General features: G+C 41.2%; 1 protein-coding gene across 2 annotated transcripts; it reads right to left on the reverse strand.

Annotated features, from left to right (window-relative positions):
- Positions 1–12,340: 12,340 nt before the first annotated feature.
- Positions 12,341–25,894, reverse strand: slc25a10b (solute carrier family 25 member 10b). Of its 2 annotated transcripts, XM_084369719.1 has the most exons (12): positions 25,205–25,894; positions 24,722–24,945; positions 18,110–18,229; positions 17,370–17,484; positions 17,147–17,195; positions 16,994–17,035; positions 16,852–16,895; positions 16,691–16,761; positions 15,332–15,424; positions 15,166–15,243; positions 14,992–15,048; positions 12,341–14,633 (listed from the first exon to the last, which is right to left on the reverse strand). In XM_084369719.1, exons 2-12 carry the CDS (start codon positions 24,809–24,811, stop codon positions 14,532–14,534), a joined length of 861 nt encoding a protein of 286 aa, XP_084225845.1. In that variant the 5' UTR covers positions 24,812–24,945; positions 25,205–25,894; the 3' UTR covers positions 12,341–14,531. The 2 variants fall into 2 exon arrangements, with proteins under 2 accessions (XP_084225845.1, XP_084225844.1); XM_084369718.1 differs by having other exon boundaries at positions 24,722–25,894.
- Between the last annotated feature and the right edge of the window lie 747 nt (positions 25,895–26,641).

Consider the following 26,641-nt stretch of genomic DNA (forward strand, 5'->3'; position numbering starts at 1 on the left):
AGGCTCACTTTTATTGTGTTTAATCTGTAGATTTCTATGAATCACTTCTCTAAGTTAAATCTCGCTCCTGCTGCAGTGGACTGACGTGCGTCTGACTGAGAGGGGCTTCATGGTCCGCTGTTGGTGCTCTGCGCTCCGACTGCTGTCAGCGCAGTCACCATGTGGAGGCTGACTTCCGGTGGAAAGTTTCAAAATACAGTTCAAAAGGGGGAACTGCTGCAACGCTGCAAGCGAGAGGCGTGATCAGTGTGTGTGTGTGTGTGTGTGTGTGTGTGTGTGTGTGTGTGTGTGTGTGTGTGTGTGTGTGTGTGAAAGCCAAAATTAAAAACTTTAATTAATTAATTAATTAATAATTGCCAGTGGCTGACTCAGGATGTTTGGGGGCGGGGCAAAAAAATAAGAACAAAAAGGGCACCACATGTATGGGGGGCACCAGCGAGCAGAAACTGTCAGACAACTGTCATGTTTAACTACCAAAGCTGCATCCAAGAGGGCACTTTGGTTACTCTGGTGGTACGTTGCCCCCTGTTTGGGTATGAATTTGACACATAGCGAAATTATTACATATTGTGCCTTTAAAACTAAAGTAACGAGCCTGTTTTGAAAATGTAAGGACTAGAGAGTACAGATGTTTGTGTTAAGATGTAGGGAGTAGGAGTAAAAAGATGTCAGAAAAATAAATATCCAAGTAGAACAGTAATACATTAACAGTATTAACAGTAGTACAGCAACAGAGTATTTCTACCTTGTTAGTTTCCACCTCTAAATGAATGAAAGACAAGTGAAATGTCATCATCTACATAATGCAAATATGTCAATGCCGTAAAATCAAAAAGGCACCAACAGACCTGCAGAGCGTCTGGGCAAAGCCTGCACATGCATCATGAATGCTACAGACTATGTGTTGTTAGTTTATCTGAACTGAAACAGCCTGTGCTCGACACAACAGATGCACTGAAATGTTACATGTTTCAGTGTGACTTCTATTGTTTTTGCAGCACATGGATTAAGGAATGAAGGGGAGCAGGAGCAGAGCCAACAGATGCTGAACAGATCAGTCCAGAGCACAGGAATGTGACTGCAGCACCAGTCGTGAAGCTGTCGGAGCAGGCGCTGTCTGCTGAACCTTGGACGGACGAGGCAAACGTTAACCTGTTCCACAGCGGGATCAATTCTCCACGAAGGGGTCAGGTTAGACCTTTTCTTCTGTAAATGTCTCACAATCTAAAGCCAGAGGACTCGACAGTAAAAACTGCTGCTCATCTATGAGATTGGTCTTTGAGGGGGTTGTAGTCTAAAGTGTTTGTCATGATCATGCTGATCTGTCTTCTGTAGGCTACCATCTGTTTTCGTGCCTTTATTTTGAAATGCAATCCTCTCAACTTCCGGTAGCCTTTTTTCTGAATGTGTTTAGCTTTACATAGGTCAGAGCCCGACCGCTGCTCCGAACTGAATGTGAATCAGTTAATGAATATCTTTCCTTTCTGACTCATGGAAGGTGGTTTTGGACTCCTCACAGTCCACAGGAATTTTAAAGGAAGTGATAAAACCGTTTATTGTGGATATTTATCAACGTTTTAAAAATAATAGATTTCTCTACGAGGAGAACTGTAAGCTGTAAGACACTAACTGTAAGCTGCAGAGGTGGGACTAGGAGGAGGATCAGGGGTCACTGAAAGGCTGCTCCCAGGTGCAGCTGCAGGCTGCAGTCAGCAGCAGGTAGGCAGAGTCAGCAAAACTGGTGACACGAGCTCCAACGATGAAACAGCTTAGAAGATCTGATGAGTGCCATCTTGATGTGTGAAGAAAACCTTTAAAAAATCATTATTAGTTTACTTTGAAGCGTAAACCTGCCAAAATCAAACTAACATGAAAATCAAGATGGACTTTTCAAGTATTCGATGGTGTACTTAACACGCAATGTAGTTTGGAGAAGAAATGTGGCAGGGTCCGCCAAATATAAACTTTTTTTTTTTTTTTTAAATTGTGTTGTCCTTTAAGGTCAGTTTGTTTATTCACTTTATTCAGTCATGAAAACAAAAAGAGTTTGTTTATTTAGACATTAAAAAAAATACAAGCAGACAATGAAGATCTGTCTCTTCTGATTCAAATTTCTTCCCTAAAATTACACAGTGCACCTTTAAAGAAATAAAATAAAACAAACAAAACTTAAAACTGTACACGTAGAGATTGTGCTCGTCGAGCACGTGTGTAATTAATAACAGTGATTATGGCTGAAATGAACCATTTTGAATGATACTTGTGGTGCTTTTCCTGCTACGTCAAGTCAAAATGTCCATTAAGCAGCTCTACTTTGGTCGTCAGGGTACGAGAAATGTTTCTTTGTACTGACAGTAAATTATACAGGGCATGTGTTGTTGGGCTTGAATTCATCTGAAGCTATTTCTAATCTCAAATTTAAAAAAGCTCACAAACAAGTTAGTGAAATATTTCCCTTGACCCTGGATTTTTTTAACTCTGTTCCCGTTACACAAATTTTACACCAACATCTCAGTTTTCTTTTCTTTTTTTGAATACGCTCGGAGACAGGTCATATCTTTAGTCCTCCCGCACTATGTTTGAAGCAACATTTTTACAGGTGCAACTAAAATCTAAGCTTTGAGTGATGTATTTTCATCTGCGCATTTCATTAGATTTGTGCATCTAATATCTGCCTTTTAGCTTCCTATGTTTTTTTGTTTTGTTTTGGTTGGGTTTTTACAAGTAAAGATTTTATTTCCAAAGCAATTTCCCCATGTAGTACTACAGTATCAAGTCAAATATCAGCCTGTAGGCTAATGATTGTGCTGAAGTATAAAAGTGAGGGCTGCATGCTGATAAAGCAGTGAGACACGTAAGGGGAAATGATACTGGAGACCATATTCGCTCTGGTGAACTCAGACTGCGTGTTTGAAACAATGAAGAAAGTACCCTCTTGGATGCCCCAATGGTAGATAAGACCCTCTAGGGTGCCCTTTCTGCATGCTGGTGGCCCCCTACATTCAGCTGGTGCCCTTTTTATTTTATTTTCACCCCTGCCCTTCAAACATCCTGAGTCCACCACTACATGTTTGCTATCTATTCTCTGACTACAATCAAACTGTCAGCTCTGTAAACTGGCTGTACAGTATGTCCCAGTGTTGTAGGATGTTCAGCCAATCGAAAAGGGGGAAAAAAAGTTACATACATGGAAGCATGTTTTTGTTTCAATGGTGGAGTTATGCACTTTTAATATTTAACAAGCATCCCTGTCTCCTATGAAGTTCTGTTTCATGCCACTCTGCATTTATAACCAACACCCTGTGATGCATCAATGCACAGACATTTAATCCAGGGTCAGCGCCTCATGATTAGCAGCATAACCCTGCAGTATTGATAATCAATAACGGAGTCTAGTTAAAGTCTTAGGGGGGTTGTATGTCGGCACCAGTGATGCAGACCAGAAGGCAGTTTCCTTGTGGATTTGTGGATGAACTGATAAGATAATAGAAGGATGCAGGGAAACATGAATGGATAAGAGCCATGAGGCACAGCCTGACTGGCTTAATTAAGAAAGCAACAGAGGAGTTTGAATGAAGCAGCAAGTTTCATTGATTCCATCCTGACTGTTTCCTTGGTTTTATTATTTCCTATAGATGAGCAGGGAGATAAATTGAAGCTGCATATGGAAGGTACTGTGCAAACTGTGTATAAATCATTAATTAAACTTAGTCGATTTACCTACATGGTTCAACAATATGTAGCCTAGTAGTGAAATCACACAGGATTTCAAACACATGATGCACATTTGGGTCGTGCTCACCTTTGTTTTAACCTCCAAATAAGTGATTTAGACAATCCTGTTCAACATGGGGTGGAAGTGGTTGCGAAAACATAGAAGTTTCTCTGTTTGAGGAGAGCCTGATCAACCCTGAGCTGGCTGGAGGAGGGTTGAATCTACATAAATAAAAACATTTTCATTTAAAAAAAAACAAAAAAAACGTAGCACCATAATCATCATTCAGAAAAGGGTGTGAGGCTTCTTTGCATATAACAGGACCTTTCGCTGACAAGGCCATCATGACCGCCACAGGCTTTGACTCTCAAAAAGCTTCAGCATTCTGTCTGATAGCTCTGGATCTTATTTTTGCCAGGTCCCAGAGATGTAAATGAGAATCCATTAATCTCAGTGCGAGGTATTATTGTGTTTCTGCTTCTGACCGCTCTCTGTCATACTTCAGGTGGTTCTCATGAAAAATGCAATTCAATATGAGAATGGCCTCTGAACTTGAGCTGTCACAGCCTCATCAGTGCGTAACGCAGACCAGTGCCTTTAACCCGTTAACGGTGGGCCATGAGCCAAAAGCAAACAGCCCATTTCTGCCAGTTAAAGAAAATGAATCGATGAAAAAAAGAAGTAATTATGAGATAAATGTTGACTTTTTTATCTTATAAATGTGACTTTTATCTAAATTTGGGCTTTTTTAAATCTGATAACAACTTTTCAAACTCATAATTATGAATTATCGTGGGAATGTTCTTCAACAGGCTGAGATGGGCTTCCACACAAAAACCTATTGTATTATCAAGATGTAAAACGGTACTAGGATCCAAAGTTCACTTAATTGACTGATTTAATTATGAAGAAATAAATAATAGTTTATTTCTTCATAATTCAGGCTCATGACTCACTTCATGAGCCTGAATAAGTAGAAAAAGAAAAGCTCAGTGACATCAGAGCTGCCATCTTAATAGAACAAGTGTATTTATATTGCACAGCATCTAATGTTAATACACTATTTTGACAACTTCTTATGGATAAAAGTACATTTTTTCTAACAATTGTTACATTTTCATTAAACTGGTCACTACACAACTCACAGCCAGTAATTAATAAATAATAATAATTAATCAATAATTAATTAAACAGACTGACAGCTGTGATCAGACATTACAGAAGCTGGTGGTAATGTTTTCAGTTTATGAAGATGTATGGACAATTGATTTGCCAATATTGTGCAGATGGCAGCTGCGTGTCTTTCAAATAATGAGACTCTTTGTAACCATCTGCTCCGTTTGATTAACTTATCTTCAATTCCCCTGAAAAATTGGGATCAATTGGCAGGAAAATTAAACACAACATCAAGTGTGTCTCTGTAGATGCTGTGAATCTATGAGTATGTGCCTCAGTGGGGGTGCTAATGCATGGTTGCATGTCTTGATTGCCCAGCATTATTTCCAGTATTTTTTCTTAAAGCGGAAAGAGACAGCTTTTCAACTATCCCCCCTATAGCATTTCCCTGTGGTATTACCTATACGCAACAGGAAGCCACTGGAAGAGGCCACAGCAGCAGGAGTGGGTGAGCAGGCAGGCACCCTGAAAAACATGATACAAAACATAGATTTAAAAGCATCTGTGATCTGCAAAATCCTATACTGGATAGATAAATAAATAAATATTCAACCCTTATACATCGCGGTATCCTCCTGGGAAATGAAATGGTGTTTTTAAATCATTGTTTCAAGCTCTTGCCAGTTCCAGTTAGTTCCGAGTGCCTTTGATGTAAATGTGAATCTGAAATAAAACAGACAGAAAATGAGAATCATCATATGCATATATGCAAATGATCTGCGTTTGTCTTTTCCAGTTGGCACATATCTCCCCATCGCTTCACATTTCTAAGAGACACGACTGTAATAGCGCTTTAATGTGCAATGCAAGATATGGAGGACTGAAACAGACAAAATCAGAAATAGATACATAGATAGCTTAATAAATACATTAAAATGCCATTGAATGCAACAAAAATGTATTGAAAACTAATCTAGCTATTTATTAATAAATAAAATGTTACATAAATTGCTATTTCAGCTATTTACCTGACAATCTGCAAACACACCTCACACATGACAACAGAAAATAATCATGAGCACTGAAGGACGTGTGAGTGAGACAGAGGGAAGGAAAGCAGAGAAACATCATGAAGTTATTGATGAAAGTTTCCCAGACACACGTCATTTCAGTCACACTGACGACAGAAACCTAATTGAACACAGATGATATTCATACATCAGGCCTCGATGTCCATCCACACAACTACAGACAAGCACGCACACACACACACACACACACACACACACACACACACATATATATATAACACCCACAAAGAGGTAAATTTGCTTTTCTCCTCTTTTCTCCCAATCTCTCTAATCCATCCTGATGCTCTCACTCACCCACACCTACAGCACACTAATTCACCACCAACCTACACACACACACACACACACACACACACACACACACACTCAGGGTTGAATGTGTCACACAAGAGAAGACAGGTAATTACTTGGCACGGAGACCATTTGTCTTAGAGCCCTTGACAGTTGTTTTTGATTTGGTGACAGGAGAGCAATCAGCGTTTGAGGCCGGGTCAAGAGGGATTATCTCCCGGGTCGTAAACCACAAAGCCTGATATTTATCTTAACCCCACTGATCAGAGGAGAACTCATTCTGATTCACACTAACATCCACACTCCCTGCCTGCCTGCTTACACACACACACACACAAACACAGAGCACACACTCGACACCGACAAACATCTGCATTATGCAGCTCAGCCCCCGTTTGTCCCACAGTCAGAGGCTGAGTTATGATCTTTCACATATTCCTCCCAGCAGAGATGTAATGTGCGTGTGTCAGAGAGAGAATTTTCTTCCTGTTTCACACCCAATTCATTACACTGTTGTTGGCAGAGGCAGGTGTGAGGCGAAGTATGTCTTCTGGTTTGTGTGTGTGAGTGAAACAGAGGGAAATAACTCAGTTACACAGCTCCCTGGCATTTCTCATAATCACAATAAATGACACACACTATTCCAGTTGTGTTTGTGTCTGTTATTTGGTTTTCTCCCTCTATATCTATACAGTACCTTTCTGAGCTACTTTGCAACATTAATGAGGGTCACGTATTTTCATCCCTCTGTGTCTTATATAGGGGGCTACAGTTTGTTGCATTTTTTCTTGTCAACGGTGGCAGACATTTGTCAGGTTCACTCCAGCCACATGGATACATTTGTTTATTCGGAGTCCAGCACACTCATTAGTGTTCAAATTAGATAGATTGAAAAAAACAACAAACTACATTTCACAATAAAAACTGTTGTGAAGTGATGTGGAGAAGAACACAGCTTAAAAAGTAACACACCATACCTATAAGACTGCTATGAGTCCAGGGGTCCATCATTTTGGATTCTACCAAATAGTTATTTTGGTTCACGCTGTTTATTTCTCTCATGAAGTCATAATGAATATGCATGCATTAACAAAGTAGAAGCTGTAACCATCTTATAAACATGCTGTAGGGTTTAGCTGCCCAGTGTTCCAACAGGCGTTTTCCTTGCTGATTGAAGCTTTCAGAGTGTGTTTGCTTGGCCGTGCAAAGCATCCTCATTAACCATCTTAATGATGTTAAAGGAAATCCGGCTTAAGATTTATAACATCTCTGTCAGGTAGTCGATCGATCGCTGCCTCCTGCACACTCGTTGTGGTGGGGAAGTCATGAAAAAGTCTGCTTCATTTACTGCTGATCAGACAGGAGAAGCGGGGTGCTAGTGCTAACCTGATTGTTTGACTGACTTTGACTGATGACTGAAAAAATCAGGTTCATCATACTTCATAGATAACAGACAATCAATTAATTTCTTTTTTGTCTTTGTTGTGATGGGAATTAAAGTCATCACAAGGTAGCCGTGGTAATGGGCCTCAGGGATATCTGATTAAATATTCTGTAGATAAAAGTTCTCGTTTTTGTATCGTTATCACAGCTCTTAAAGGGCAACTCCACCAATTCTACACAAGAAAGTGTGTATACAGGTCTTGGGGTGTACTTCTGCACATGTAGTATAAAGCCTTTTGTTAGGCTTAGTTATACTGTCAGCGCTGTGCACCTGCATGAATGTGACTGGATGTCAGGAGAGTCACGGCTGTGAGAGTTTGTGTTATTTAATGCTGAAGGTGAGGGGGTACAGCTGCCTCTATAGCTGAACTTTTTATCAACCGCTCTCACCACCTCACCTCGCACGAACACGATGAAGTCGAAAACCTTGAGGAGAAAGAAAACCTGCTTCTCCGTTGATGAATGTTGCTTTTTACCCTTGTTGTTTTACGGAATGGAACAAATGTTTGTCCCACAAACGAGGTCCTCTATTGTGAGGTTTAATCTCTTCTCTCTCTTCTCTCACTCCTCTCTTTTCTCAGGGTCTTGCAGGTAAGTGGGCGAAGGATGACGTTAAAGAACAGGAATGAAAAGATTTGGAAATGTGATGTCTTTTTACATGATGACATGTCACTAAGTACATTTAAGTGTACAATTTTGAGGTACTTGTACTTTTCTTGAGTATGTTTATTTCACTCCATTATATTTTGGAGGCAAATATTGCACTTTCACTACATGTATTTGATGACTTTGGTTACTAGTTACTTTGCAGATCGAATGCCGCACCAGAGAAATGTATTACATTCTTAATTACGTTTATTTTAAATGCAATTGGATTTCTCTCGCTCCTGCCCCGTCTCTTTGTTGTTGTACGATCTGATTTTGGTATTTAATTATCCCACAGGGCAACGTTTCTGTCAACAGCTTGCATAAATAAAAAGGCTGCAGTACAGAATATTGTGCACAAATGTCAAGGAAGGATACACAGAATACAAGTCGGAGCTGGTGCTTTGAACATAGAGAGAGTTATTCAAAGAAATGAATTCAAAAGAAGTCGTAGAAATACTTCCTGCTCTCTGCCTGGAGATCAGTTTTCTGTGCGCTGACGATATCGACTGTCCTTGACAACATGTTTTCTCTTTCCAGAATACTCTCAATAACTCAAGAGGTTAGTCCTTATTCTCCTTGCACGCACGTGTTTGTAATGACCCGTAATGTCAGTGTATTGTCTATGAAAGGACGAGATATTTATAGACACAGAACCTGCAGTGCTCGGTGGCTAATGAGTGTGGTTGAGATGATGTTTCCTCCTGAAATTAAGGCACATTCCTGAAGTCGGAGCATCACAAGTCGTCCTACAGCCTGATTCTCCTCATCACTCCACACACATGCATGCAGAGACATGCGGCTCATGAATTCCCACACATGCATGTGATGGTAGAGGTAGGTGGTCACAGTCATTAATGCTGTGCATGTGATGGATAGTGTTAATAAAGGAACGGACAGCAAAGTTCATTGAGGCAGAGGGGCAGAGTCACACATTCATCATTACGGCTGATTGCTACCATTTAACGGTGGACGGTGCTGCTACATGGTGCAGGCTGGGAGGCTGTTATTCTGAGAATCTTAGGCCTGTGAGAGACCGGGAGGGGGCGAACATTAAAATACGTCCTTGCTCTGATGGAAGAGGGTGAAGCTTGATTCACAGTCACAGTGGAAAAGTACTAAGAAGTACTGAGAAGTCCATTGGGTGTCCACATGTTAAAATCATATAAAAGGAAGATATTGTGTTATACTCTGGCTCTGCCCTGGAAAAGCTTAAAGGGGCACTGTGTAATGAGGTAATAATACAAACTCAGATATTTCATTTTTTCCATAACTGAATAAACAAGCTGTTCTCAGAGGAAAATAAGGTCCCAGAACACTGTTTGAAGCTAGAAAGGTGGCAGGGTCCGCCACATATAAACAAAGTCACACAGTATAAAATTATGTTGTCCTTTAAGGTCAGTTTGTTTATTCAGTTTATTCAGTCATGAAAACAACGAGTTTGTTAAGTTTGTTTAGACATAAATCAGAATCAGATGATGTCACATGAACATTCATGTTACACCTCTGATAGAGACAAACACCCTCTAGTTATTATATCACACACGTGTTTTATGTATTTTACATTGTGGTCAGACAATAAAACATCTTGTCACCTCCACTGTCTCCTGTTTCTATGACGAGCAGAACACTGTTGACTCCCTGTGACAGTTTAAAGATCAACACCGTCTACGGGTGTTTTTGGTTTTTTTTAAAAACACATTTGCATTTAACAACATTGTTTGCTGAGAACTAACCATCGATTTTTGGAAGATTCAGCAGATAATATGCACGTTCAGTTTTAGTAAGTACATCAGAAAGTACTGAACTCTGAAATCAAACTATCGTTTCAAGTTGAACTCTTTGGACCAACTTTGATTACGACGACTGTCTTTGCTGCCACTGTGACAACTTCACTGTAACGACATGAACAGAAGATCCAGTGACAGAAACCTGGTAAGATTTTCTTATTTGACTTTTTCAGCACTGTGCCTCGCTAGTCCAGCCTAATATTTGCTGTTATTTCTTCATATTGTTGTAGTAGTACATAGTAAATCATTAGAAGGCATATTAATTTTCATACAGGATTAACTTAACGCATCATTAATAATTTATTCTATCCAGTAAGCCACAATGAGAAATACAGAACCTCTCTTATACAGTGGTGGTCAAAGGTTTACATACACTTGTATGTACCTCAGACCATCACTTCACATCACAGTAATCACCTGATGGATTGTAATAGCTTATGTTTAACTGGTTCAGAATCAGATTTTTTTTATGTAAAGTAAAAGAAAAACTGTTTTTCTCTTTTCAGGAGCTCATAATCAATTTAAAGGAGCAGCAGGAGGAGATGAAGACAAGTAAGGAGAAACAAACTGAATGTAAAAAGAGGAGAAATCAAAGAAGAGAGAGAGAGAGGAAGGAAAACCGGGGCGAAAACTGAAATCTACAACGATCAGAGGAGATCCTCACCCACTCCTGTCTTCCCCTCCCCTCCCCTGTACCCTCAACCCTCCTAAACTGACCCGTGAACCCAACCCTACACTTACCCACCCCCTAACACAAACCCTCCACCCCTCACCCATCACCTCCACTCATCCTATCCTATATTAACATATAATAATATAATCATATTAACATAAATATAATAGAATAATTTAAATACTGACAAACATCAGTTAAACTGGTTACATCTGTTTCCATTTCCTTCATTTCTTTGCTTTCTTCTGTCGACTGGAAGTAGTTTCATGGTCAGCAGCAGCAGGATGGATCCTGTTCCTGAGGGTCTTAAATTAATACTTAACTCTCTCTACCTGTTTATTCACACTCACACACACACTGTAGCAGCCGGTCTCTGTGCCAGCAGTCCCTCACTCATATGAAAGTGTTTGTAACTGGTTCTCCAGAATGTGTCTGTGTAGCTGCTTGTGAAGAGAACAGCAGCCTGATTGGCTTTTGTGATGTGGAGAGTCAGATAAAGTGTAAATATATATAAATATATATGTGAGTATCAAGGTGACAGGGTAACCCTGGCATGAGACAAGCAACAAGTGATGACTTCACAGTAATATGGAGAACTTCAGTAATAACTGCAGATTTACAGCATCTAGTGTGGATATCAGCCCATGGTGACAGCCTGGCTCTGAACATGGTGATGCTGGTCTGTCAGTCGGTCTGACACTTTCCTGAAATATCTCAACAACTATTGGACGGAGAGAAATTTGGTGCAGACACTCATATTCCTCTCAGGATGAACAGCACTACATTTGATGAATCATCACTTAGCACAACCAAAAATTAACTAAAATGTCCAATATTTGTTTTATGACATTTCCATTAACCTCAGCTGGTTTCGTGCTTATTAGCAAATATAAACATGCTAACAGGCTAAACTGAGATGGTAAACATGGCCGACTTTATACTTGAACAGGTCCCACATTTACTGTATTTATGAATTTCTTTATATATTTATGTCTGTTGATTCCTGCCTGATTTATTTATACATATTTGTCTACATATGATTCCATATTAAAGGTGCAATATGTAAGAATTGGCCACTCATCAGATTCATACTCCAAACAAATAGGGGGTGACATACGACCAGAGTACTGCTAACTGTTAACTGTACCTGCCCTGAGCTAGTTAGCTCTGTTAGCTATTGCGGTTCAGGCTGGGTGCTCAGGACCAGGGGGGGGTCTGTGTTTACTCCTCTAGCACAGGACCAAGATGGGCCGGGGCCAGTTGGTTTGCATGCTAACTTCAGAGGATATCCCTGCAACACAATACAGAAACATTATTTTGTCTCTTTATTCACATTTTGTTCATAATTTTAGTAGATTTTTGTATGTTTTCAACTAAAATTTGTACGTATTGCCTGCAATGCGACTTAGCCAGTGAGTGACATCACTGGAGGTAATTTATCAGATTACATACATCGTCCTCTGCGGTGACAAAAGGCTTTATACCATTGCACAGTGGCACTACCAAAGACCTGTAAACACACGTGTAAAATTGGCGGAGTTACCATTTAACAAAGCAGACAGTCAAAGAACACAAAAAGTTTTCACATTAGTATTTTAATTCAAAAATCATTAGTCAGTGATCTACAAAAAACAAGTTCACAACACCCACAAATGTGGGTGCCTCCAGTTTCATTTCTGTGCGTATGAATAAAGTTTGGGGTCAACATTACTGTCTATGGCTGCTCTACAGTACCTCACATTATTGAGGAACACTTATGGACATACGAACATGCAGTTATACACAGTCATTATCTCTCAGTATGTGGTATCTGTCTCTTTATAAATGTATGGGATGAAGGTGGAGGGCTTGGCGGGATGCTCAAGAGAGGATCATTCAAGTTGTTGGCATAATAAGCACGTTACTATACTGCCCCCTGGAGGACACCTAGTGTAAGGCAACATGACTTGACTAGGACTCTGTCAACAGAGCAGGCACAGATCAGAATAATGTACTTGGTGAACCATGACACTTATCATTGGACTGAAAAACAGTCACAGGACATTACAGATAAATTGGAACCACTAACATTAATTCTAAACATGTGAAAACATCTCCGTTTCTACTTTCAGAACATGTGTTAGTATGCAGCATGTGTTTCTACGCAGCAGGTGAGTCAGTATGTCAGTAAAGTGCCTCATTAATCAGAGTGGCATCCTGAGTCATAGCATTCAGGTAAACAACACAGTGACATTAAGGATGGAAATGCTACATGTACACCTTAACAGTGCAGCAGTTCTCTACAGGCATCTCTATTCAAAACAATAAAAACTTTAAGAGATCAAGCGGTCGCAAAGAAGTTCACTGGGACTGGAAAACGAGAGAGCCACTGCCAAAATGTTCCTCCATGAGGATTTCAACCCTCGACGCTCTCTGCTTCACAGCTTCCCCCTAAAGTCCCGCCTTATTTAAAAAACACGAAACAAACGAGCTTGGTCCTCTTCTCCAAAAGCTTTGCGACTGAAATGATGAAAGAGGATCGGAATGAAGTAAAGGACAATCCGGCAAAGGTTAAACCTTTCAGCGGATCTTTAACCTGCTCGTACTTGATTTCAAACTCTAAAATGTTAATTCAGGGAAGAAAAAGCAAACAAATAAATCAACTCTGCTAAATTCAGGGTGCGTCACATTTGGTCACCACATTTGTTGGGAATGGTTACTATCAGGCTAAATAACCGTTTGTTCAGTCATGTTAAAGAAATGGCTTTTGGAAAAGAATGGCACTGCTGACGAGGCAACACTGTGTTCGTTTGCATTCTCTACCTCTGAAGTTGGGACGCTGTGTAAAACAGCAGGAGCACCAGGGAAGTGTAGGTGCTTACACCACTAGCACAGGAGTTTTACACCAACACAGGCCATTCTCTTGATACTTTTAGTTAATTTTTTTTATGTTTCCCACTGAAATTCTTACATATTTCTCCATTAAATTTTTTTTTTTTTCTCTAGAAACATCTGGTGGGCCAATTTGAACCTTATAGCGGCCCGCAAGCCTCACTTTGGGCTCTGCTTGCGCTCTGGAACACTTCGTAAACCATTGTCGGTAAACTGTTGTTATTTATGTTTTATTCAGCATCCCAACGGTTTTGGAATCGAGGTTGTATCACAATAATAAAATGTTTAAAGGACGAATTAGGAAACACATTCCTGGCCACAGTCATTACACACTGAGGGCTCTGAAGGCGCTGACTTAGGCTCAAGCACTGCATAAATCACAAAATCTGTTGTGGAATTAGTTGAAGTCATCGTTTAGTCTGTCGTCAGCGTGACAGATGAATTGTTCCTTAACACAAAATTAACACTTAATCTCAAAAACGTCTCATACGTACGTTTACTAACCGTACCTGAAATTAAACTGGAGAACTACATTAAACATCTGCTAGAGCTACTTCTAATCTCCTCTCTTCTAAGAACCCCAGTGCAGCACCTTTACATGGCCTCTTCTTTCTTAGCATCCCACTGATCATCTGTAGTGACAGAAGGAAATGGTCTGTTAATTCCAGTATTCATCCCCTCCAGAAGTTCTCATAATAGTCAGAATCATTTGGCTCCTGGTAGTGAGATAGAGGTAGCGCAAAAGGAGAAGGAAACATGCACGAGCCTGTGATAAACTGTACATGGCTCCCTTTGTTCCCTTATTTTCTTTTAAATGCCAAGAGCAGAGCGATGATGGGGCGCCGTGAGCGGCAGTGTTGGTGGGTGGTCGAAGAGTGGCCGGTCAAAGGGCGCGCTCAGGAGATGATGCGAATGCCAAAGTACTTCTTGAGCTGCTCGAGGAAGATGAAGGTGAGGACTGTTTGAGGAACCAAGCGGATCCCTGCGGGGACGAGACCCTGCGACGAAGAAAATGGCATTGGATTAGTAGTTTTCCTCGTACCTGTCGTGATTTGATTTGAGTTACACAGTTTTGGAGATATCCGCCTTCTCTAAAATACCACGGATCCTGATGCGATTGTCTTGTGGTGCTCAAAAGCCAAAAATTCATCTGAAAAACTCAACAGCAACGTTTCTTGTCAGAAATCACGAGCTCTACTGTAACTGCGCAGTGTGAAACAACGTATCAGAGGATGATCCTGTATTTCATTCAAATAACTGAGATAATTAAAAAAAATGAAATAAAGAACATCTACTTAAAAGTGGCACTAAGTAACCGCAGTGGGGTTAATTTAATGTGTGTAGGACTGTTTTTACCTTGTAAAACGCCAGCGGGCCCAGCTTGGCAGTTTCTCGCAAGCAATGCGTCACCCCCTGAGAAGAGAGAGACACGCCGGGTTAGAGTGAACGCTGAGGAGAAAAGAAGAAGGATAGACAGACACAGAGTAATTAAAGGTTTCGGGGAGCAATGAAAGAGATGGATCCACTCACCGTGTACTCTCCCTTTGAGCTCATCAGCCTCGTCTTCATCACGTCCAGAGGTTGACACAAGAATGTGGCACAGCCTCCCTGCAGAGGAACAGTTCATCACTGCACAGAAGAGCCCCGTAAACTTAACACCGACTCCCAGGGCACACAAATACAACCGGATACTTACAGCAATGAAGCTGGACAGAAAGTGCGTGAGTATGTTATCTCCCATCATGCCTGTTCCCAGGACGAACTGCTTGGCCTGGTCATAACACGCCAACTAAAGGAGGGGAAAATAAACGGAGGAGGAAGATCTGTGACATTTTAATGGTGACACGAACAATCTGGGTTGATGCAGTTACTATTTTCTGACTACATGAATATGTTCCGTGTTTTATCTTTGCTTTTGGAAGCCACCTGCAAATTTAGCCTCAAGTTTTTAAGTTCCCATAAAGTAAAAATTGCTGTTCAAGTTTTTTTTTCACAATTGTCCTGCTCCATATCTCACCTACACGCCAGTGTCAGGGCCAACTGTGGCATAAAAGTTGTTTGAAGGTATTTTTTAAATGGTATTTCAGCATTTGTATGGATTTTTAGCAGTGACCCTCTTGCTTGGAGCACCTCTCCAGATAGCTTTACTTGTTACTAAAGTAACTGCTCACAAACTGTACTGTACTGATAACCAGCAGCTGCTTGATGAACACCTCCAGACCAGGGCTGTACGCACATACAGCGTATTCTCTTCTGTCCTTGTGTGTGTGGCCTACAGTTATATGGATTAATCTTTTGACTAATTGGATGTGAACAGTTGTATCAGTGCTACAGTCTGAACTCAATTTCCTTTGGATACGCTTGCCTACACAGGCTCCATAAAAAGTTAAGTAATGTTGAGTTTATGTAGATTAATGCGTAATACATTATGCATCGTTTCAGTGGAACCAGTTAGTAATCTATTCATCTAGGAGATTGATTTAGTACTGATGATGAATGTACCTTTAATTTTACTCAAGTCCATTATCTTATTACAGGAGTTTTAGATGGATTCTGAATTTGATGTGACCGATGTCTCTTGAACAAAGAGTGAAGGAGGAAGAATCAATCTAAAGTGTAACTGTGTTAGCTCAGATGGAATAATTGCTCTTCACCGGCCGGAGAATCCTTTGGGTCTCTTTAACACGAGCAGGTATTTAAAGGTCATATTGAAAGCAGTTTTATGTAGACAAATCATTTAAAAAAAGAATACATCTATTAATAATACATCATCTCTTTTCCTAAAAACATTATGATGATGATTATGGTTCCAGCTTCTAACAAGGCTTGTCAGCTAATAGTATAACACTGTTGGTATCATGTGGTATCTGCAGATGATTCAACCAGCGGTGTTGAACGCAGTGGAAGGCGGGAGATGGACAGCCACATTTAGGGACTAATTGTTATCAATAACACCTTTAAATGGACACCTCACCTACAAGTGTTATACCCGTGATATCTAAAACAAAGTCTCCTGATCATAAGTATCACCCTATCCTGTAGCACTGTGACTTGCCTGTCCCACAGTGACCAACGCTCCTCTGCTGGAGGCCATGGTGGCTCCTGAGAACAGTCTCCTCACACCCTCTGCAGGACAGGACATGGGGTCAGAGGTCAGACATGATGCCACTGTGTGAGTTACATGACGTTACATACACTACATTGCTTGAGATTTACCTTCTCTGAAGACTCTGTAGAGCCCGTCGATGGCATGTTTGTAGCTGGAAGACAAATAAAAACACATTCAGGTTTAAATTAGGAGAAGAGATTAGAACGTCTGAACTGAACATTTTAAACTGAGGAAAGTTACAACACTCACTTTCTCCTCAGTTCTGGTGGTAGTTTCATGTCATTCTGCATCCTAGAACCAGAAACATTTCAGAACTTTTGCAATGCTCAGGCCTGGACCAAAACCCTAACCACAGCTTGTCTAGCGACATTTAAACTTTGAATATTATCACGGGGGTGTTACCTGACATTCACCAAGTCTGCTGGTGTTCCGACAAACCCACCGGTGAAACCTGTTGGCAGAAAAACGCTGTTGCCAAAAGATCCCAGGCTGTTGACACTGCATGTTTACATGTTTTTGAAGGAGAGTTGAGAGAAACAGAGCGTGTGTTTGTGTGTGTGTGTGTGTGTGTGTGTGTGTGTGTGTGTGTGTGTGTGTGTGTGTGTGTGTGTGTGTGTGTTCCCACCTCCGAAGGCTCCCAGCAGGACCTTCTGGTAAAAGGGCATGGGGCCCTGGCCTGTGCTGCCCATCATGTCCCTCACTGTCTCATAGATGGCAAATCTGGTGAGTGAATAAGACATCTGAGAGGAGAGGAGAGGAGAGGAGAGGAGAGGAGAGGAGAGGAGAGGAGAGGAGAGGAGTATTATTCATGTTAACTTAAGTCTTGTTCGTTGACTTCCCAATACTGAAAGAAGTGACGGAGAGTAAACCTGTTGATTTCTCTGCATTTGAACACTGTTGGAGACATTTGGGATAACGTATGTACACAACTCAACAATATGTATAACATAGACCTGGTTTTAGATATTTTAATGCAGAATATCTTATTTTGAAGGGGTTTTTTTCATACCACTCAGTGTCTATACCAGTCACTCTTGGAAAAGAGGTTTTAAATCTCAATGAGTTTTTTACCTGGTTAAATAAAGGATATTGATTGTATGTAAAGGATACTTAAATCATCCATTAGAGTAGATGATCTAGACACAGACTGTCACTGCAGATGAGATTAACAAAAAAACAGTCAAACTAAATAGAAAACAGTGAGTAGCTGTTTCATAGTGCTGATGAAATCCTCCAAACCACAGCAAGGTCCTTCAGTGGGACCCACCTGGTTAAATGTAGGTTATCTTTTTGATATAAATGACAAACTAATCAACACTACAACACACACACAGGCACAGGCTGGGACATCACACAGACACACACCTGTCTACAAAGCGAGGCAGAGAGGCCATTGTAAAGAGACAGCACCCCGTCGGTCTTCACCACATGAAGGGCCATCCCCATCATCCTCTTCTTCACCTCCTGCTGTGTCTGCAGGTGCACCTGGAATGACATTACATACAGTCATGTATTAGCATTGGGGTCATTTACAATACCAGCTTGACAGAATGCACACAACTACTGTAAGGACAAAGAGAATCCTTAGTCCTGTTTGGGCTGACACAGCAACTTTTGGTTATTTTTGGGGGCAAACTCAGACACCAGCTGTCATTTGGGCAACTGAATGTGTCGCCCTTTAAAGAGGTCCTCCAGTGATTTATTAATAAAGTTGGAGGAAAAACAAAACAAAAAAAGGGCCCAAACTCCAATCAGCAGAGGTCAAGATACCGTGACTCCACGCGTCACAGAGGACGTCATACACATGTTTTCACAGGCTGAGTGGTGCTAACCACGACCATTATTGTGTTAACCACTGTGTGTGTGTGTGTGTGTGTGCGTGCGTGCATTAGCGTGTGTGGTGTGCTGTGCCTCTCAGAGGTCAGCAGCACTACAATGTGGCCTTTGTCCTTTGTTGTAATCAGTATTTGAGTTTGAAGGCCACTTCAAAGCACAACATTTATCAATGCAAGATATTCATTTATTGATTTCCAGCAGGGGGATTTCGGTTGTAGCAGCAGCATCAGGACAGAATAAGTAAATAAATAATACAAGAGTAATTTCAGACAAGGCTACAGGGTAAAGCTGGCCGGTCAGAGTGAGAACATCTGAAGCACTCCGTCTTGCATCTGGGTGAGATGATCTCATGGCTGTCAAACTGCCACAGCTCTGCATAGAGAGGGTGAGAGTAGGGCTGGCAATATGGCCCTAAAATAATACTGCCATATTTTTAGGCTATATGGCAATACACAATATATATCTCTACGTTTTGAAATCTCCTTCAGAAGCACTTCATAAAAATAAATATGTTTTTGGGCCTCAATACTGATATTTTGATAAATAATCATCAGCAATGGGGATATAAGTATAAGCATTAGAACAAGTAGAAGAGTCTGTTAAGTTCAGAAAATAACATCACTTTACTGCCATGTAGCCTCCAAATCCAGGAAAAGACAACACTTATGCCATATCATATTTCAGTCTGTTGTACAAAGTGCAAAATAAAAAGACCTTCCAGAGACAGCGAACGTGGCTCAAAATCTACAACAGTCAAGAACAGTCTATTCTTGAGCCAGAATAAATTACTTCAGGGAATTTAATCTCAATGTAGGCAGGACTGACTGCAACTGCTAATTTCTTGACGCTCTGATTAAGGAAACCACACAGTGCAGAAATGTGTTCAGACAGTGTCCTACTGAGCCATCAGGAAGCTAAGGCGCACATGCACAGCAACATCAGCTCTCTCACACCTTGGTGAAATATTACACCCAGATGAGTTGATAAGTGACAGGCTTAAAAGTCTTTTCCGGTGAAGCAGACATTTCTTGTTTGGCAACTCTGCCGTATCAGATGAGCAGCGATAGACAGAGCAGCTCATTTGATAGTGTAATCAATGCCTGGGTTAACACAAAGGAGGAAATCAATCAAACATGACGAGGCAATCTTTGCCGTGTGATATGCGTGTTTGGTAAAGCTCTTCTTTCCTGCTAAACACCACATTCACATACTGTCTCCTCCAAATTACACTTCAGTCCTAAATTCGCTGTTGTTTACTTTTGCAGGGATGTGTGCACAGTATTTGCAAAGTCACCATCTGCCTCACTGTGCCGTGACAGACAGAGCAAACTGAGTTCTCGTGTCTTTTATAAGCTTTGCGGGTAAAAAATGTTTGAATCACCACAAGAAGCTCGGCTTGGAAGGTGAACTGTGTGTGCTCACTGGAGCAAAATAGATGCAATAATGTTCAATTTTGGACCAAGGTTACCGCCTCTTACACAAGAGCATGAAACAAACGGACTGATCAGGCTGCACAATAGTGGACGAGGCGATTGTTTTTATTGTTTAATTGCTATTATTGTCTGATAAAAATTTAACAGAATGAGTTACAGAAGTTTTTTTCTGCAAGCTTGGTTTCATATAATACTTAACAGTGGAGCACAGGTCATTGGCCCTGAGTGATCCAATCACAAGTGGACAGCTCAAAGTTCAGCTATGAACACCTTCAAGACATATTGAGGACACATTTGAGATCCATCACCACAGTGGGAGGTGGTCTGGGGCGCATGTGGCCACATTCTTCTGGCAGTGTGTACAGACGTGTCCTGGGCCACACCGAAGGACCGCGGAAACCGACGTCCTCCGCCATCAACACAAAGAAAGCCACCACAGCAATCACAACAATCTGATTTCCATGTAGTACACTTTAATGTAAATTACATGTTTATGCTTTCGTAACCTGCAGATGTTGACAGCAGACATTTGTGAACGCAGTTTCAACTAACCATTAAGCTAGTAACGGATATATCCCCAGACTCCCTTACAAATCCTGTGACCTAACGAACTTTGTGAAACCGCTGCGGTAAATCCTCAATCATTGGTGCCATCTTGTAAATTCAGCATTAAATATAATACATCAAGATTTCCTTGTAAAAAGTGTCCTTTTGTTACTGAAATACCAGCCTGTCTGGTTTTGTGTCTGTAGAACGTCATACCTCCAAACAACGAACACATTGTTCCAACTGATTTCACCATTTACACCAAATCTATTAAAGAATAGATAATATATTGAAAGTAAACGTCAAATTTTACAAATAAAGCAAACATTAACAAATATAGGCGTCTTCTATGATGTGCATGGGGAACTCTGTTAAAAAAATGCTACATTTTGAGAGTTGTTGCATTTGGAGAAACTTTATAAACTTTGTGAAACCCTGTCTACAGCAAATTCTGAACTATTTGGACATTTTTGTTAATTTGGCAATCATTATACACAAAGATATGTATTTCTTTGTGTAATAAACATTATATGGGTTTGTTCCAGTGATGTAGGTGTATATTGCATGTAGAGCAGGGAAGTGAGACCCGATCACAAGAGGTGAATCTGTGTCGAGACCTATTTAATGCCAGGTGTGAAGTGACGTGCTGAAAGCTGTCTGTCTATGATCGGATCACTCGTAACAAACCAAATATTAACAGCCTCATTGCTTCAACCACCAGTTTGATCATTTTCTATGTGATTTACTCACATCTGCCTTATGTATTTATCATTTTAATGAAAAAAGTGCATTCTGCACAGAGATTAACACTGTCTCGTTCAGGATGCTACCATCCTTTCATTCGAGCCTTCGTTTCTCAAGCAGTGATGGGACAAACTGCGGTGTTGGTGTTGCCTTGTAAAGCTTGCGACACAGAGAAATGGGTGCTGTTGAAATTCACTGTGCACGTTGTACAAATATGAACAGTGTACACCATGTGAGCACTGATCTACTGCGTCACAGGAGGTGACAATGATTAACACAGTGCTGTCTCCAGCTTTCATCACACGTTCTCATTTCTACAAATTAATGATAGCTTTCCTTAAAATTCATGGAGTTATCCATTACCAACATGGTAATTATATGCCAACAGTTTGTGCATCCACTGCGCTGTAAGTAGTCACCAACTGATGAACAGGAGTTTTTAAAGTATTCTTTCACATGTTCTCAAGTCTCAAGAGCATGTTTTTAATGTTTTATATTATTTTGTAACCAACAACACTCAGCTTCCCCAGCTATAGCACCTTCTAATGGAAGCACCAGCCCTGATAGAGGAACAAATACAGTGTCAGCTACGTCTAACACCAGCAACACTCCTCACCCAACCGCCACTGTAACTAGAAGTTTGACTGCTTTAAGATAACATGTCCTTTCTAAGTATTTGGACAGTGACACATTCTTTTGTTCGGCCGGCTCTGTACTCCAGCACAATGATCTGGAGATTAAACAATGACTTTGTGGTTCAAGCACTGAGTCTCAGCCTTAATGTTAAAGCTGTTCACATCCATATCAGGTGAAATGTCCTGAAATTTGGGGGGACAAAGTATAAACAGCTCATCTTCAGCCACTTTTGACCGCTGTACAATTAGTACTTTATAAATCACTGCTTTTAATACTGAATTCCTCCTGTTTAAATAAGTGCTGTTTGCTTCTTATAATAAATACCAAGCTGCTTTTATCACAGAGGAGGGAGAGACGTGAAGCAAAGATACTGCATGAGGTGAAATAGAAAAGCGCACGTCGGTGTTGTAAAAACAAAGGGAAGTGAGTCAGATTTGTCTGCACGTCTGGCAACATCGCCAGCAGTTGGAGATGACCTTGTGAGGAAGGACCCGTGATGAATCCATCCTGACAGTGGTTTGGACCCATCAGCATCCTGTGAGGGACTACTGGCAGCTACAGACGTGGTTTAGGCGTGACAACAGTGAGAGAACCGACTGTTCGTTTGAAAACAACAATGGCAGCTCCTCAAGAGGTTAGCATAGATGGTGCCATAGCATCAGTTAAATCAGAACTGGAGGAAGAGAGTTGATTGATCAGCTGGCTCTGCCGGTCGCGCTCTCCAACTGTGGATCCGATTGGTTGAAGTTAGACCATAGTAGACTTTGATAGATGCCTGTCAAGTATTTTTCGAAAGTGGCTGCCCTTTCCCAAACAGCTTCCAATGACAACTTCCCAGATGGTACAACACAAACAGCTCAAGATATCTTAAAACCCTTCATGCTCCAGTGCCACAATTTGCGTAAAAACTGGCGCACCTTCTCAGAGTCATAACACGGACACGATAGAAAGAATCCGTGTGACACTTTCCAATGATATCATTATCTCTGACTGCAGATAAACACCCATAAATCCATTTAGAAAACATAAGAAGACCTAGTGTATAACTAAAGAACTTGCCTGTGAATCATCGGGTTTTTCGGTTTTTGTCAGTATTAAAATAATCTAGTGATAGTTGTCTGTAAAGCCAGTGCTACATTGCAAACAGGAACGTCTTAACACTAATTTAGCACACTTAAAAGGTGCTTATTTGCCAAAATCTAAACAAATAAAGGTTAAAAAAAGAAAGAAAGAAAAAAACATTTTTACGGATTTGATGAAAAGAAAGCTGAGAGAACTCAGAGGTCACACGTGTCCTTAACGACTTTGTAAGGACACTCCCACACAGAGTTTAAAAGCCAGCTAACTCCCCTCCAGTTAGATAGAACCGAAGAAGCCTCTTGGATTGGAGATGGATTGAAACATCTTCAAGAAACTGAAACGAGTCCAGCTGCCTACGATACAGCAGCTAGATTTACCATGACCTGGATGACTGAGAACCTTCATCAACAATCCTCAGTCTTACGCTACTATAACTGGATATGGCATCACCAGCTAACAAGCAGGTTAGGAGAGAAATGAAGCCCTGACTTTAACTGAGACATGGTGATTACCAGCCATGTCTATATAATTACGCACCACATGACTGCATGACCACCAATTAGTGTGCCGGGGTCATGTGCTGTTGTATTCAATGCAATTAAATGAGAGGTGGAAGTGAACTGAGTACTGATTTGGCATTGGGTGGAGATGGTGTGATTGACTGCTGTGTGCAGCGCGGTGTGGCAAAGATTAACAAGAATGAACATGCATGACCCCACTGAGAAACACACCCGCTGTCAAGCACTAACGGGCTGCTGGTGGAGGTTTTGGTAACCAAGTTATACATCTAAATGAACAACTAAATGTGAAACTACAGCTATATTGGACCATTCTCTGCAATCTAACAACTACTTTCTATACTATTTTACGCATCATTGATGTCAGTGAGTATGTGCCCTATATTCAAAAGGAGCACTACGTAGTTTTTGACAAGAAATTTTCCATTGATCGATTTTCATGCTTAGACAAACTAAATAAACAAACTCTTTGTTTTCATGACGGAATAAACCGAATAAACAAACTGACCTTAAAGGACAACACAACTTTTATACTGTTTTACTTTGTTTACATCTGGCGGACCCTGCCACCTTTCTACCTTCAAACAGTGCTCTGGGGACCTTATTTTCCTCTGAGAACAGCTTGTTTATTCACTTATGGAAATTATAAACATCTGATCATCATTGTAAACATTACCTTTCTGAGTCTCTGCATTTATTTTGCAAAACTACAAAGTGCGCCTTTAAAAGGGCAATAAGAAGAAATTACAATATTTACAATATTAATGAGGTAATAATACAAACTCAGAAATATTTATTGTTTCCATAACTGAATAAACAAGCTGTTCTCAGAGGAAAATAAGGTGCCCAGAACACTGTTGAAGCTAGAAAGGTGGCAGGGTCCGCCACATATAAACAAAGTAAAACAGCATGAAACTGTGTTAAAATATCTTCCCCAAAGCCTCCCTTTGACCTCAAATGACTCCACAGAAAACGGGAGACTTCAGTATGAGTGTGTCATGCCACGATAAGCTCTCTGAGCTGCTGATATCTAACAGACATATATAGTAATGTGATGATAGGTCAGGTGGTCGTGCAGCCCGTCATGCGTGACTCCTGCTGCTCCAGCTGTAGCCCGGTGTTCAGGCCTGCACTCCCTCACACGCCACCGGACGGAGGGTTACACACAGACGTCGGCCCCTCACCTTGATGAGATCCAGAGGATGCGTGCAGCAGGCGGCTCCGGACGACGCCAGCCCCCCGAAATACCACCGCGACATCCGCTTCTCGGTCATGGTTCCGTGATGTACAGTGGTCCGATGCAGCAGCTACAGCGGTGACTTCCGTCCTCCCAGTCCGACTAGACACGCTGTCCGCCCGCTCTGTCGCTCTCCTGGCCCGCAGGGTACAGCTGGCAGTAGCCTGTGCTCTACAGGACACGGATAACCTCGTTAATCTTCAAACATTTCGATAAGAGACTGCGCCACGGACCGTGGGGACTTTGGGCTCCAGCAGCATCGCGCGCACTCACGCCACATAGCGCGCGTGCGAGAACGTGTGTATGTGTGTGTGTGTGTGTGTGTGTGTGCGTTCCTTCGTGTTTGGGCCACGATGTGCTGAGAGGAAGCAGCTGAAGACAGAAGACAAGAGAGCAGCCAATTGCCAGCGTGCGTGGAGGAGCTGCCTACCCGCCCCGCGGCTCCGAGATCCAAAGGTCGACAGCGGGGTTTGAGAATGCTGTAGCCCCGAAAAGCAACACACACACACACACACACACACACACACACACACACAGACACAGCCCACTTTCCCCACCGCGAACTGTCATGTGGCGTTTTAAAGTCATACGCACCCTTCCTGCAGCTGCGAGAGCGCACGGACACGCGCTGTCTCTTTAAGAGGACAATAGTCGACTTTCTCAACCAAGCAGAGACCTGAGTCCGTTACAGAGGCACTATGTAGTTTTGGGGAGGACATTCAGACTCAGAATCTTAATAGTTATGATATTAATGAGGTAATAACACAAACCTTTTTTCTTTTTTTTTCATAATTGCATAAACAAGCTGTTGTCAGAGGAGAATAAGGTCCCAGAACACTGTTTGAAGCTAGAAAGGTGGCAGGGTCCGCCAAATATAAACAAAGTAAGGTCCTTTAAGGACATGAAAACAAATAGTTTGTTTATTTAGTTTGTTGAGGCATGAAAAATATATCAGTCAATAAAAATCTTTCTCTTCTGATTAAAATTTCTTCCCCACATTTATCTAAGAAAAAGTTGTTTTGGTACAATTATTGTAATGTGTCCATGTAGCATTACAAGGCTCACACACACACACACAGACACACACTCAGGGGTAATTACAGCGACTTGAGTTAAGTTTGCAACAAAAAATGTCATGCAGTCAAGAAGACATTGCCTACAGCAAATATAGCACATATGAGACAAGAATAAAGGAAAGAAAGAAATTAACACATTTTTGGTAGTATTTCATTTCTTTAAAAGAAACAGATTTCTTAAACTGGCTGTTTCCTTATTGCATCTGAAGGGAGATATGATTTTTCCCATAGAGTGCTGTAGGGATGACATATTTTTAAAGTCCCATGCACCTGGAAGTTAGCATCGCCCTGGTTGCCTTGACAAAAAGCCTTTGGCCTAATGCCTGTTGTTCATTTCTAAGAGGAACTTTTGGGACAGTCCAGTCCTTTATGCCCTTAAAACAAGTCTGTTCCTTTCCCTGGCTGACTGTCGGCACCACGCTGTTGTCAGTATCTTTTTATGTGTCCAATAAAAGTTGTGTCCTTGAAGCTTTTTTTAACACGCATAGCTCACACCTCTACAACCTCTGGATCACTCTGAAGGGATTATAGCAGTTCAGCTAGAGACATGGACATGTATTGGCACGTTTGAAACTTCTCCAGGTTGTACAACATAATTGTCTTGTAACACCAACAACAGCTAAGAAGCAGTTAAAGCCTTATTTTAGTCACACTTGCAAACATGCAACATTGGTGGGCCATATTTTAAGAAGTGTTTTCAAAGTGTCAGGAGGCTCGTCACGGTGCTCTTAAGAGGCCAAATCAGCCATGCCCAAAATGTACATGAAAAACAAAAACAGCAATATATTTTA

Source organism: Pagrus pagrus, assembly GCF_965226575.1.
Source record: "Pagrus pagrus genome assembly, chromosome: 2".
Classification (NCBI taxonomy): Eukaryota; Metazoa; Chordata; class Actinopteri; order Spariformes; family Sparidae; genus Pagrus; species Pagrus pagrus.

Bases quoted from the DNA above. Each gene is read 5' to 3' on its own strand.
- slc25a10b (XM_084369719.1), bottom strand. From the start codon at position 24,811: ATGACCGAGAAGCGGATGTCGCGGTGGTATTTCGGGGGGCTGGCGTCG. The intron at 17,036-17,146 runs GTAACACCCCCG...TTCTGGTTCTAG, and splicing joins GCAGACTTGGTGAATGTCAG to GATGCAGAATGACATGAAAC. The intron at 15,425-16,690 runs GCAAGTCACAGT...CCCCTCCTTTAG, and splicing joins CGTTGGTCACTGTGGGACAG to TTGGCGTGTTATGACCAGGC.